The sequence below is a fragment of the Argiope bruennichi genome, chromosome 8 (genome assembly GCF_947563725.1).
Source record: "Argiope bruennichi chromosome 8, qqArgBrue1.1, whole genome shotgun sequence".
Lineage (NCBI taxonomy): Eukaryota > Metazoa > Arthropoda > Arachnida > Araneae > Araneidae > Argiope > Argiope bruennichi.
Genome location: NC_079158.1, coordinates 91,127,723 through 91,143,338, shown reverse-complemented (window position 1 = coordinate 91,143,338; position 15,616 = coordinate 91,127,723). Strand labels below are relative to the sequence as shown.

Here is a 15,616-nt window from a genome sequence, read left to right as displayed (position 1 = left end):
TATTCAGTGCAATTTGTGATCTAATTTTGTAATTTTCCATCCGACTATGCAATGCATTATTATAGTTAATTGATGAAAAGTAAGTACACAGCACATTTCAAGTATTTTTCTAAGTGTTGACACATTTTTCTGCCTGTAGAGAAACAAAGAATGCTGTCTTTGCTTTTAACTATTAAAAATATTATTTCGATATTGCTCTAGAAATTAATTGTATTAGGTTACTTTGTGATTATAAATCATGATAAAAACAGAAATAAATGGTGAAATTATGAGTTAAATTATTTTTGCAAAGAAAAGCGATAATAATAATTAATTAATTATATTGAATAAAAAGCTCAAGAAATAGGCTTTCTTTAAAAACAATGAAAAACAAATGCATAAAACTATTTTTATATCATTTAAAAACTTATAATAGAAATTTTCTGAACATAATTATGTAATAAACTCCCTATCTGATTTATATTTGAATTATGATTATAATAAATTTAAAAAGAAATACTTCTTCAAGACAATGTAAAAACTTCTTTCTATTCCCCCTTTTTAGAATTCTATTCCACTTGTAATTTATCTTATGTCTGCTTCATTAACATGCTATTTACTTTTAACTTATTTAACCATGAGTTAAAAGAAAAATTCTAATGCATACATTTATTCAATTCATAGAAATGCAAAAATATTTCCACTTAATATCTTATACAAATACGTCTTGCTGAAGTCGAAATCAAGTAATAAAAAGAAAAGAAAAATTCTTTCTCTTATCAAGGAACATTCTTATTAAGAATTTTATTTATCTATAAAAACAGGAACAAGCTTTTAGCGGACCGCTATCAACTACAAAAAAAGAATAAAATAAAAAATAAAAATAAAAAAAAACACTGCTAGCAGTATCGGAAACCGTTAATCACAGCCGCTATTTGCTATTTTATATGTCACTTCTTTTGGTGATGATACTAGTCAATACCCTCACATCTTCATAAAAGACTGCTATGTTTTTTTCCGGAAAAAAAGTGCTGTGTTTGTGCAGCCTAATATTAAATGTCAAAGTAAGAACTATTGATTGCTATGTTGGGATGTTTTTACGTGATCTTTTTTTGGAGCTATCTCTTTATGTAAATGGTCTGTCCGAGTTTTATTGATGGACACCATTTGACAAAGAAGTTTCTGTTGGATAAGGATGATTCTGATAAAGATATCCTGGAACCATCGAAGTTTGGATCTTTTGATGATTTTTATTATAGCATCCATATCGTAAACAGTATGGGAAACATATTTCACATTGAGTGTTGATTTACAAAATGGTGAAGTTTTCATTTGAAGTTTTAATAAGTTACATAGACTTTCAAGAATGTATTTTGGTTCTTAGATTTCTATAATGGCAAATATTTTTTAAGTATATGTTAATCAATATTAAGTCTATGTAAATAAGTTAAATTTTAAAACTATATCTGTATCGAGAAGGTATATTTAAAATAAATAAAAACTTTATTTTACTTATTTTTTGCACCTGAAATAAAGAGGAAATTATCTTACTTTTAATTCATAAACTGCTTCAAAAAACCACTAATTGAAATTAAAAAAAATAAAGTTAGCAATTTACAGCTTTTTTGAGAGAAATTAATTCTTTGTTTATACAATTTAATATATTCACCCTACATTTTTTATTATTATTTACAAATTGTAATTTTTTCCTCATAAAAGGTTTATTTTTAGACTATTGATAATAAATGTGAAATTGTTTAAACAGGTCAATCGCGGTGTTTTTAAACATACTGCTTTCTGTTTCAGAAAATATTTATGCGAGTAAATTTCGCATCCGAAATTTATTGATAGTTTTTATTCAAAAATGGTATATATTAAAAATGGTTGATTCCTATTTACATGTTTCATAGATATTGAAAGTCTGAAATCTGTATTATTATTATTATTACAATCCGTTTTATGCAACGCATGGATAATTATATATATTGATTTTTAAAAAAAAAGATCATTATTTTATAAATGAACACATTGATATTTTAAAATCTAACGGTACTATTTTATGCCATTTATTTATTCCTTATGAGTTGCATAGGACTATTGGATAAATGAAAGCAACATGGATATATTTTTATAAATATTGTAAAGACTTATATTTAGGTACAGAAAATAAGAAATGACTTAATTATGTATATGATTAAAAATATTAATTGCAAGCATTTTATAGCATTTAAGAACTAATGCGTGATTAATATAACAAATTTATATCTTACCATGTTCTTAATTATATACTTGGAGACAATAAGAAAACAGCTAGATATAAATATTAGAAATAACAGTTTTATCTTCTTGAATATAAATTCCTTTAAAAAATATTTTCAAGAATTTATGTAAGGGCGTTGAAAAGTAAGTTAAAGTAAGAATAGCTGTTGTTTTCTGTTTATTTAAAAAATAAGAAGGCTTCAGTATAAAATACAATGATTTATATATTATTGTCTTAATAGAATACAATAAAATTTAATTTAATTATAATATTACCGATGAAAAAAAAACATAATGAGATTTATTCCGTAAAAGTTAGTTGGAAATTCAGTACTTATGTCAAAATTAGCTAAGAATTTTTATGTCAGCAAATAATTTTTATTTTTTGAATATAATATGATTATGATATAATATGATAAATATAATATGATAAAAATATTAATTATTCTTTTGTAAGTAAAATATTTTTATAAACAATTCACTTTAAATTCAAAATTTAAATTTATTATTACGTCACAAATGCATTCGACAAATAAATTTAAAAGAAAAAAAAAATACTAACAACATTTTACAGAGCAATAAAACGAATTTTATCTTTCAAGAACAAAAATTTTGAAACAAGAAGTATTCTCCGATTTTGACTCAAATCACGTTTGCTATACCAAAAATGTATTGAACGTGTGCTTCAGTCATGTTTTTCATAAACAACTACCACGTAGAACTAGATAATATGAAGCACAGCGGAAACATATAATTTTGAAAAAAGTCTAACTTCTATAATCTGTCATCACCCAGTAGTACTTTTTATTTCAAGAAAATAACTTCAAAACAAAAGAGAATAATAGAGCACGTATTGCGATGAAAGATTACACATTTCTCGTACCGCTTTTATCACTTTTTCCTTTAAAATAAAATAACTTGTTTGTTTCAGATACAGCGAAGAAAGGTTTATGGACTATCTATTTATATACATATATGTCAGTGTTCTTTCTTTAGGCAATAAAAACAGAATTCAAAGATCGTTTGTGAAATGCAAGTGTGAAATTGCGGCATTATCTTCATCGGTTCCAACATTAAAGCCTCTATCTTTACGATCAAAAACGTCCATTTATTTTATTATTATGCCTTATTGTGAAATTTTATTCCACCATTTTTCAGAAGTGTCACTGCATTTAAAGTTCGTATTTATTCATGACTTTTGGGATGCAATTTGTGTGCTGGCTGTGAATGCATGCGAATACATTCTAAAAGCTACCTACTTACAAAAAGATGAATTCCTTATTTTTAATATGGAAGCAGAATAAGAAATTTTCTAGAGATGAGTTTTCTGCTATTTGTCCAATGCAGCATTTTCTGTGGTTTTAGTTTTTAAGAAAAAGGGTATCATTTGAAGCACATTTCTAATGGACAAGATATTGTTGAAAGCCTTTTGTGCTTTTTGTAATTTTGAACCACAAAATATCTTATAATGCGCTTTTAAGAAAGAAAATATTAATGTAGAAAAATATTATTCTATTTTAAGAGTGACATGAAATGATAAAGATCAATAGAAAAATTTGTTTATTGTAACGTTTAAATTATAATATATTCACAATTTATATAAACATTCAATGTTCAATGCTCCATACATATTTTTTATAAATGTTATTTCTAATCTTGAAACAATCTTTGAACCCAGTTTTGTGAAATGTCATTTACTCATTTCAATTGATTAGTTTCAATCTGAGATTAGTCAGATTTCAAGTTGCGATTTTATATATGAGTCCTTAACAGGAAATAATTTCTGTATTCCATGTTGAATCAGATTTTTTTTAATTTAAAGAGATTAAAATGAATTAAAGTAATGAACTTTATTTATTTATATTTTGATCTGTGAAAAGTGAATGAATCCAAAAATTTCTTTCAGAATTTTCTAAAAATAATATTATTAAAAAAAACCCTCATTGACATTATTTAGATGTTTTAAATTGAAATTAATTTGTAAATGTGCCCATGTCCATCTGTTACTAGCTACTAAATCATTGTAGAGGTGATCGTTTATAAATATATCTCATATCATGAAATTATAAAAAAAATGAATTATAAATTTTCTTTTATAAAATTATAAAAAATTAATGGATTAGGCATAAACAGATTTTAAGAAATATTTGCAAATAAAAAAATCTGAAAAAGTCATATATTTTAATGACTGAATATTTATTTAATAATAATGTATAAATGTTCAGCCGTTTGAAAATTAGCAATATTTTTTTGAATGAACAAGACAAACAAGGCATTTTAATTTAAAAATCATATAACTCCAAAAATTACAAGAAGTAATCCTTTTAAAAAGTAAATTAACTTGGCTAAACTAGTTACATATCATTAAAGGAATTATATTGTTCAGTTTGTTGTATATATATATATATATATATATATATATATCATATATTTTGAAGGATTATAGAGTAAAAGTCATTATTTTGGGAAATAAAATTTCCTGATCGTTGTAAAAGTATAACGATAGTATTTCTAATAACAGAAATATGTTTACACTCTTTATAATCATGTTATGAATATTCATATTTTTCACCGAATCTTTTGAAAATTTCTTTACTTAATAAGAATAAATAAAAAAGGGACTTTAAATGATTTTACCCTTGCTGATTTTATACTCAGTTGCTCTTGTTTTGGAAAATCCAAAATCTTTTGTAAATTTGGTATATTGTATCACACAAAACACATTTCGTATATATATTGCTTCATTTGAAGATATTAGAATGCTTGGGGTTTAGGAGATTTCTTTTAACTCTTAATTACATCACACATTCCTTATTTTACTCTTCCAATAGATTCAAAGTATTGTCCGTTACTGTTTTGTACATATTTCTTAAAAGTCTCATAATATTATTTTTGCCAATACCATTATTTTTATGAACAAATTACTTTTTAAATTATAATACTTTTCGGAACACTAATTTTTAAAATTTATTTTCTTAGTAATTTTTAACAAAATCTGATAAAGTAAAAATCGCCTATTTATCTTATATACGCCAAAAACTATTTTAAATAAAATGTTATTTTGATATTAATATTTAAAAAATGAAATTTATTATATGATAAAAGGAAAAATGCTATTTATTAATCAGATAATTTAACAAATCATTTAAGTATTTGCTTCACGGAAGTATTGTCTCTAAACCATAAATTAGTGATATTTGTGTTGCTATCATTCGTAATCATTTATAAATTTCTTTAAATTAAACCTGTATCTCATTTTCTAAAAGAGAATCGACTATTTGTCCAGAGAAATTGTACTTACACATAGAAAAATGCATTACAGCACATTTACTTGTTTAAAGTGCTTTGGCTATCTAAAACTTAAAGGTTTAAATTGTTGCACCGGCGTTTCAACTTCCAATGCCCTTACTCTTTACGCGGATTTTTCTCGTGTGAAAAAAAAACAAACCCTGAACCAAAATGAAAAAAAGTTAAATTTTAAAAAATCTAGATATTAATTAGTCCTATAAAACGAGCTGTAGAGCGTTATAATACTTTAAATAAAATAGGCGGGAGTAAATTTTCAAAAAGTGTTTTGCTCTTTTAAAACTACAGGGAAATTCATAGGTATTCGTTACGTGTTACATAGAAGCCTATAACTGGTAGAATTTCAAACTAATATGTGCATTACTTTTTTAATGATTTGACTTTGTTCAGAAAAAAACAGACTGCCTGTAAGCATTTTTGTATCTGTCAGAATTAGGAGATCTAAAAAATTCGTATTCTATAAATGTTGCTCTGTCTTTATATAGTAACATAATGCAAGATTTCCAAATAAATAAATACAAGAAAATTAAAATTATATTAAAAAAAGAAAAAAAAATCTTTCTTGCAACTATTTTCGAGGGGGAAAAAGCATTATAAAATTGAATCCGCGAATCTAATCTTTGGAAAATGAATTCTATCTTGTTAATTGAAATAAAATATTAACCCCCAAATTTTATTTTCGGCAATTATTTTGTAAACTGTTGATTATGATAGCATTTAAAAGTGCATCTGAATTGTATTTCAGTTTTCTGAAATTGTTTGCTTACAAAATAAAAGTTAAAAAAATGATAAAAATAAATCTTTAAATTTATGTAGATATCGACTGACATTTTTATCAGTTATTTCTCTCTATGCTTACCAGGAATTGCAAACTTTCGGCCATACAAAAATAATTTTTCCAAATTTACATTTTTTTTTTTCATATTTGCATTAAAAAATACTTGTGATTTTCATTGTAAATTAAAAAAAAAATGTTGTACTCAGGAGAATCTGATATCTTATATTTTAACAAATACTCTGAACTAACTGAAAATTATAAAACTTAAATTATCCTATCATTTAGCGTTGGTTGTTACATCTATTTAGTTTGGTAGTCCAACAAAGTTGGAAATATGACATCACAAAATTAGTTACTGCAGTTGAAGTCTTTGAATTCATAAAGCCACTGAGGAAGAATCAAATATTTCAAATTCTTCGACAATTCCATGTACACACTGCTGAGTTATAGTAAATCAATCTTTCAATTGGGTTTATTTATACGAGTGATTTAATTCGTCAGTTAAAAGGAAGGTTTGTTTTTGCAATGAAAAAAGTGAAAAGAAGATGAGAAAAATCAATTTAAAATGCTTGTAAAGATGGAAAAAGAGCTAACGAAACATTCCAGAAACGCAAAGAACAGCGCGATGAAATCTCACATACGGAAATGAAGCTTTTCATGAGCAGTTTACTATAGCAAATGTTAAATATACCTAAGCGTTTCATTTATTTGCAGGCTAGGTTTATCTATAAACTCAAGTATTTTTTTAATTAAAAAAAAGGAATAATGATATTGCTTGATAAGAGGGATAAGGATGTTGTTGCTATTTGTATTTGCTTCACCTATAAAAGACATCAAAAGTTTTTGATTTCATTGGAGATTAGACTCTTTACTGTACTTTTAGGAGGAATTTATAACTGTAGATTATATTTTTAATAACTTTCATAATTAATATTAAAATTATACTTTAATATTCAATATGTACTAGGAATTTAACAAATTGTGTAGAATCTTCAACTTCAACATCGTTTAAGAAATATTATACTACGACATCATATAAAATTTTCTCCAAATCTTTATTTCTCAAGTTTTGACCGTACAGCGTGTGCTCAATTGAAGCAAAAAGTGACAATATTTCATTCATTTCTACATGCAGATAATTATTTGAATAGTCTACACATTAAAGAAGATTTAAAAAAGAATACTTAAATAACTCCTGAAAAAATATTTTATAGAATATGTTTTAATACATTCTTTACAACAAGAAAATAATGAAATTTAATTTTTACAAATTTATTGGCTAATATCAAAATGTTGTTTGATCTTTGTAATAATTATACAATTAAATATAGAATTTTATCAATTAAAATGAAGGAAATAAAATCGTTTGATCACCGAAGTAACCTTTATTTGTAATAATTATATATTTAAATACAGAATTTTATTAATTAAAATGAAATAACTAAAACTAATATATACGCAATTGAATTAAAACCATGCATACATTAGGAATCTAATTATGAAGATCGCTCCGAGTCAATTATCTCAGCTTTCACTTAACATGCAAAATATATAATTTGAATGGCTCGATAGTTTATTTTATATTGATTCCAAAAGTTACCTTTATCGATATAATTATTAGTTAAGTCATTCATCTAACTATTCAAATTCTCTCAACCTTTAACACTTAATGAGTTACTGGAAACAGTATTATATCACTTAAATGTAACACACAAATCATTACACTGGATTCAAAACCATTAAATCAAGACTCTGTGTACCTATCATCAATGATTATGAGTATCCTCTCCCTTCATTTCAGTTCCTCCTAGCATCACCCCTTTCAGTTTTCCCAAGAATCCTCAAGAGGGAATGAGGGCTAGTGTATCCTGCAGCGTTCCCACAGGAGACGCGCCCATTCGTATATCCTGGCTGAAGGACGGCATTCCGTTGTCCCTGGAATCTGGGATATCCCTTGAGATGATCGATGATTTCGTGTCCACGCTCATCTTCAAGTCTTTGCGTCAGGAGCACAGTGGCACGTACACGTGTGTTGCCTACAACGATGCTGCCACTGTCAATTACTCTGTGCCACTCTCCGTCAGCGGTAAGCAAATCTGATTGATTGAATAGTTTAAGGGAGTTGGGAAAGGTACAAGGGAACTGGATTTGCCGTTGAATTGACTAACTGATTGCATTGTTAAACCACACGTATTGGGAATCATTAGGATTGCTCTTTGGTTGAAGAGACGACCGAATGTCTCACTGCAATAAATCGAAAGTTTCGTAGGGCTGGATTATGAATACAGTTTGAATCTGAATGAATAATGCATCGAATTATAATGGTATTTTAAAATCATACCCAAAGTTAATTCCAAAATTTCTCAGATATTATAGATATCCAGTATGAACAACTTTAAAATATTTACTTTTACTTATATATTTAAGAAATATCTGCATTGAATTTAGGTATAAGATAAAAAAAAGTATTCTTAATGTCTCACAAATGCTATATTAAATTTTCAATTCAAACTTAATTTTTATTAAAAATTTTGTATATATATGCAGGAAATCAATTTGAAAGAATAAATAACTATATGTAGATAAATTCATTTTCTTAAAAAAATAAGAACTTTTTAATTTTAAAAATATTTAGCATGTAATTAAAAGGAATAATAATTAAGCAATTTCAGCGAAATATAAGCTGCTTTAAATTGTTCAAAATGAAATTAACGTAGTTAATAATTTTTAAATCAAAGAAATAAAATAACATTACATAATAAAAATAATTTTAATTTTCTGTATTTAAACATAATCACAACTTATCTACTCCAACGTCTAACTAAGGCATAAGGATGAAATTTGAATGAATGGACCGAAACGACAATACTGGCGGGAAATAAGGTTGCGCCTTAAAGGCCTTATCCGCCATTGTGCAGTCCTTCCAGGCGGAAGCGTGTCCCTCCATCTTAAAAGGGAACACACCTACCCAATTTCGGTACCCACCAGGGTGGTGAGAACCAACCACCATGTCGGAAACTTCTCTTCTCAATAAAGTAAAATAACTAAATTAGCAAATTAATATATCGAAATTACTCCTTGATTGCTAAATATAAATATAAAATTTTTATATAGTGGTATAAATTGCAATTATTTTAAATTGCACTTCACTCGTTAAAATATTTTTTTTTCATTTTTAGCTCCTCCTAGATGGAGAGTTGAGCCCAACGATCAATTTGTGCCAGTTGGTGGAACAGTAATTTTAGATTGTACCGCTGATGGTAGACCAGAACCAAGAGTTATTTGGAAAAAAGCAAATGGTAAGCTGGTTTTTCAATTACAAATTAATTTTTTATTACATCTAAAGTAAGTCACAATTTAAATATTTGAACCAATACTAATATTGCTACGAAAATATGCAATTTTATCTATTCATTGATATAATTTCCACATTTGCTAATATAATGACTTTCCGGCACAAGTAATGATGCGGTGCTTTTATTTTCACATTATTTCAGAATACAAAAAGTCCTATTCTTCCAAAAAGTACCATTCAATCCAAAAAGTCAATTTCTTAAAGGAAATTTCTTGGAAGAAACAGAAATTCAATACCAATAGCTTAAGATAAAAAATTATATGAAATTTTTTTGATATGCATTACGAAAAAGTTTTAGTCATCTTTTTACCAAAAGATGGGATAAAGAATTACTGCGTTACTGTCAGAAAATTGTTAGGTGCTATCAAATGGTGAAAAGAGCCATACATGATCAATTCGAGAACATAAATACTTTAAGTCAGTTTTTGATCTTATGTCGGCGATGACGGATATGCAATGTGTTTGCAGTCTAGGGGCAATATATTAAACTCTCCATATTACATTACATATTGATGTATAGAGAAAATAATTTATTTCTTCTTCATAAATAATCTTTTGACAGTCAAGATAAATGAATTATTGAACTAAAATAATTATTTTACACGTTTCTTTGACGTAAGGATAAAAATAAAATACGAACTAATAAAAATTTCGGCATAATGATACATTTCGTGCATAAATAATTTTTATTTACAATTTCTTATGTAATAAATATTATTATCCAAGTAAATATGCATGTTTCTAAAACGTAAATTATCTTTACTTTCTGAATCTGCCTATTAATTTTGAAGGGATCGTAAATGAAATTCCGAAAGTAATTAGATTTGCATTTCTTATGCCTGACACATTCTTAAAATTTTAGAGAATATCCATGTAAAATAGAACTCAATATGCATGGTTAAGTCTCATAAGTGGCATTCACTTTAAAAATAGGTATCCATTAAGAAGAAGGAAGCTATTTCTTCCTCCATCTATTCAGTTTGATATTATTTAATATAAAACTGTCATGCCAACTGCTTCTCCATATAAAAAACCCCGAATGCCTTACATAATATGGAAGCAAATATATGAAAATATCTCGCAGCAAGCCCCTGTCACTTCCTCCAAATTAGAGCTATATACATAAATGTTAAACGGTCAAGTGCTTCATTGGCAAATAATAATAATCAAAATGAAATCAATCAAAATAAAAGAATTACGTTGGAAAGATTAAAATTTCTCATTGCTTTAGCTTATTGAAAAGAATGTTTCAAAATTAATTACAAATATCAAAAATTATACTGGAATTCTTAGGCAATGCATATTTGAAATGACTAACCTTTTCACTGGGTTATTAATTTAGATGCAACTTGTTTCACATTGAAGTATTTTGCCATACATGGTTAACAAGTTAATAATAATGAGAATATTGTTTCTCAATAGATTGTAATAAAATAATTATATTTATTCATTACTAAAATTCACTGATTTCCTATAAGAAATTAAGTTTTCCTTTAGAGCGCCAATTTTGAAACATTTTAGTATATAAACTTAATATTTTATGTATAATCTTTTCGTTTTCATGAAAGGAAAATCTAAAAATTATAACAGATTTCAATTATTCATTGAAAATATGTTAGTTTATTATTTTACTTGGAAAGAGATCATCACTTTCTGGCGATTTAGTTTAAATCATTCTCTTTGTGGAATGATATAGTGCCTGAAGAAATAATATGTGTTGATAATAAATGTAATATGTGTTAAATAATATTTAATAAATATTCCTATAATTATAGAAATTGTTCAGAGAATTATACAAAATAAAGAGGAAAAAAATGTTTTAAAAATTCCATAAATGATTTATCTATAATCTGAGAAAACATTCTTAGATATTTTTAATTGATGCAGTTCATATACATATTTTATTTTACAATTGTAAATAAAAAAAAAACCTATTTCGTTTTTATTTACTTTTTTCCTTTAGTGGAGAAAATGTTTAAAATTATATTAAGCTTGAGAATTGTTTTCATGCTGCACAGAAATAAATTTAGAATTGAAGGTGTTACATACAACTTTTGAAATCCAAGCATTTTCCTTTTGCTTGATAAGACAAGCCATTATTAATGTCCAACATTTAATAATTCTGGAATTTTCGATTTGATAGAGACATTTTCAGTAAATGAATTTTATGATTACACTAATTCATGTCGTATTCCAAATATTGAACTGTTTATAGTCCATCATCAAAAAATATAAGATTTTTTAACGTGATTCAAGCAAAAAAAGATAATTGTTTTGATTGAAACTTATGGTAGGAAATATCAAAGAATTTCTACTATAATGATGTATTTTCATTTATAGAAATATGAAAAGTAGAATTTAAAAACTGCTTGAAATGCGAAAGTAAAAAGGATATCTGTTTAATTTTGATAAATCAGATTTATTAATATATATGTTACAATAAATTAACTAACATAAGTAAAATGAAATATTTATTTAATTTTACATCTAGTAGAGAAATTAATAAGATATTTTCAGTTTCCTTTACTCTAACTATTAGTACTTTGAATAAATGATTTTGATACTCGCAGAAGCTCTAAAATAATTAAAATTCATTTATTGAAGCTTTCCTGGGATACAACAAATAGAGATAAAAATTTCAGATTAAAGTTTAATTATTAACAAAATATTGTTTATTGTTTTCCCAACGTTGTGTTTGTCTACATAAATGACTAATAATTGCAGACGAGTATTCAAATTTTTTATTACAGTTAGTTAAACAGGTAAACTTCTATTTTCGTTGATGGCAATTCGTTTACAGATATTTACTTTATCTACTACTATTTTATGAATATACTGTAGAATGGATTTTTCTTAGCACTGAAATATTAAATTCCAAAAATGTTATTCTAGTGATAATATATAAAATTGAAAATGTCATTTTGAAAGTAAAAAATATTTCAAGATAAATTTTTTTTTCCAGAATAGTAAAATTGTATTTTATGAACATATGTGCCTATTGCGGAATCTCAAACATTCGGATGACAGATTGATGAATATTAATCCAAACAAAATGTATCCCAATATATAATATAAATAGAATATTTTGTGATGATGAATTCGTAGGTAAAAACCATTCATTATATAAAATAATTTTTAATAAAAGCGAATGCATCCAATATTTTTACAAGATAATTCTGATGTTAGATTTAAAGAAAGAAGCAGCAAGCACTAATACCACGAATGATGTGAGTTTTCTGTCATATGAACAATCAATTTTTGATTGTATAACTATGAAATCAGTAGATACAATATCAAAAAAATATTCAAATATAGGAATATTAAAAGAGTATGAAAACATTGTTAAAGATCACGGAAATATATACTGAAATATTTTTGGAAGTCATATCAATATCAAGTGATAAATTTATAAAACTTTCTTGAAGCTATTATCATTCACTGGCTTTCGAAGAGCCCCAAAAAATCTAATTACTAAATACACTTTATTAATAGAATTGAAAATATATTATATTCTAAAAGTAAAACACCTTTAAGGAATTTAATAATTGCTTTTGTTCAGTAGGAAAAAAATTCAAGCTTATATAATACTTATTTTCTTTTTACTGTTCAAGAGTATTCAAGAGTATAATTTAAATGTTTCAAGCTTTTGTTTTCGATTGGTAATATGCTAAAATAATTAAACATTACAACGCAATTGCAACTCGTATAAAAATATTCAAGATTAATTGGAATCATATTTGACATTTTAAATCACGAATTGATGTAGTGAAAAAGAAATTTCAATATCGTTATATAATATAATTAATATAAATAAAAGATACTTATTGGATATTTAAAAGCTAATTTTGTAATTTTCAATTAATCCATCATTTTCTTTCTTTCTTTTTTTTATTTTAGTAGATTTTTGTTAAAAATTATATGCTAGCCTGGATCAAGAGTGTTCTGGCTTAGTTACTAGAATATTTAGCTTCAAAGTGGTCACATCCTTTCTTATAAATAAATTACCTTTTAAAATATTCATTCTCGAATTTGAGAACTACTCAAGATAACATATTTTATGTGCCTGTGAGAAAACCATAACTTTCGTATAACTAAATAAAGAAAAGTTGTTCGCAAAATTTAAAAAAAAAAAAAAAGATTCCACTTACTGTTTAATTTTTTTATGAAATTAATTTACTTGCTAGTAGTGCTTGTTTCATAAAATGAAGGACAAATAATGTTTGTTTTTTTCGGCAAAGCAATTTATATTAATGAAAAACGATTCTTACATGTTTAGCAGATTGAGCTTATATTTGACAGTGGTTTACATTGAATTATTAGAAGATTCAAGATGAACCATCTATTATTAATGATATTAGTAATTAGTATACCATCTTTTATTAGACATTATTTCTATATAATCTAAAAATTTCCATCACTTTTATAAACATCACATTTTTTTCTCTATAAAATGCAAAAACCTTAAAATAATCGTTCTAGATGTTTAATAAATATCTCATATAAATATTTTGAGTCTACTCTAAAAATGAAGCGGAATATCATTTTTTCAAATAAGAATATAATATCATATGCCTATTTTTCATAGACGTGTTTTTATTTCGTATCTGTCTGTTCTCTTTCTTAAGTACATATATAGTGAAATTAAAGTAAAATGCATTTTATTATGATACATGCATGATACATGCATATCTTGATATAAACTAAAATTGAGTTTACTCCGTGATGGTATGGTATAAAATTTATATTCATCGTCTATTGCTTGCAGGATTATCTTTTTGATAGTAAATTCACCATGCCTTATTCAGAACGAGAGCATAAAGTTTTCGCAATAAAAAGCTTTTTATGCCTTTCCATGCATAGGTATATTTACGTTTAAAGTGATTACATGCGGGCAAGTCTTGTACAAAAGGGCATCCTTTGGAAATAACTATCTTTCAAAAGAAGTTTTCATCGCCGATGATTTATAATCTTCTTTTGGCAAGATAAATCTATTCAGGTGAGAATCTGCCAGCAAAAAATATATCGTAGAGTTGGTGTGAAAAAGACAAGAAAATTTCCTTGGGGCGCAAAGAAGATGGACCTTTATGTGGTATATAAATGACACGCTCTGGGGAATGTGAAGCAAATTGAATTATCTGCAATGAAAGAACTTCTTCGATTTATTGGTTAAAGTGGCACATTTAATAAATTAGAGTTTTGATATATTTTTTTTTCCACGATGCGCTGGAATTTCTCAGAGATTTGAATCGCATTCTGATCTGAGCTAATAAATAGCATTCGATGGAAAAGTTTGAGTTGAAATGAAACTTATCTTACTGAAATTATAATTAAATTTTTATTTACTATGTTTGGTTGAATCATAAAGCTCTGTCGAATTTATTTGCTTCGGAGTTTTGTGACAAGGAATTCCAATTTCAGCCTGCATTAGATTCATTTTTATCATCGTCTGCCGAATATTTATGTCTTCAAGATACGAGTAACTACAAAGCAAATAATTCATTCAAACTTTATTTTTATGTACTGATGTCAGACACTATAGTCCATTGACAAATTAAGTACTGCTAGGACTCAAAATATAAGGAAAATAATTCATCTGAGGAAAAAAATATATTTCTTATTATTCTGTCTGGAAAAGCTCATTAAATGTCAATCATTTTTTACCCACTGCAATATTCTTATAATATAATTAGTTCTTCCTATTTTTTAAATGCAATTCAGCCTATATAAATTCTTTCCTTAAATCAAATTGATATGAAGAAATTATCTCTACTTTTTGGATTTATTAATATTCGGAGTTCTATATTATCTGGAAAATTTTATTGCATTACGATATTGAAAGTATGATCAAAATAATTATTTTACTTTATCATTAATTTACTTACTAATTTTAATGCAGGGTTGGGAAAAATAATACTCTTTTTTGAGCATCTATATATTTA

The 15,616-nt window shown here is 25.9% G+C and overlaps 1 protein-coding gene across 2 annotated transcripts in view; it reads left to right on the top strand.

Annotated features, from left to right (window-relative positions):
- The window catches only part of LOC129981897 (cell adhesion molecule Dscam2-like), a 395,465-nt gene that overhangs the window by 278,374 nt on the left and 101,475 nt on the right, over positions 1–15,616 (top strand). For both annotated transcript variants that reach the window (XM_056092942.1, XM_056092941.1), the window contains 2 exons: positions 8,124–8,408; positions 9,502–9,621. In XM_056092942.1, the coding sequence (XP_055948917.1) occupies positions 8,124–8,408; positions 9,502–9,621 (405 nt within the window). The remainder of the gene's footprint in view (positions 1–8,123; positions 8,409–9,501; positions 9,622–15,616) is intronic.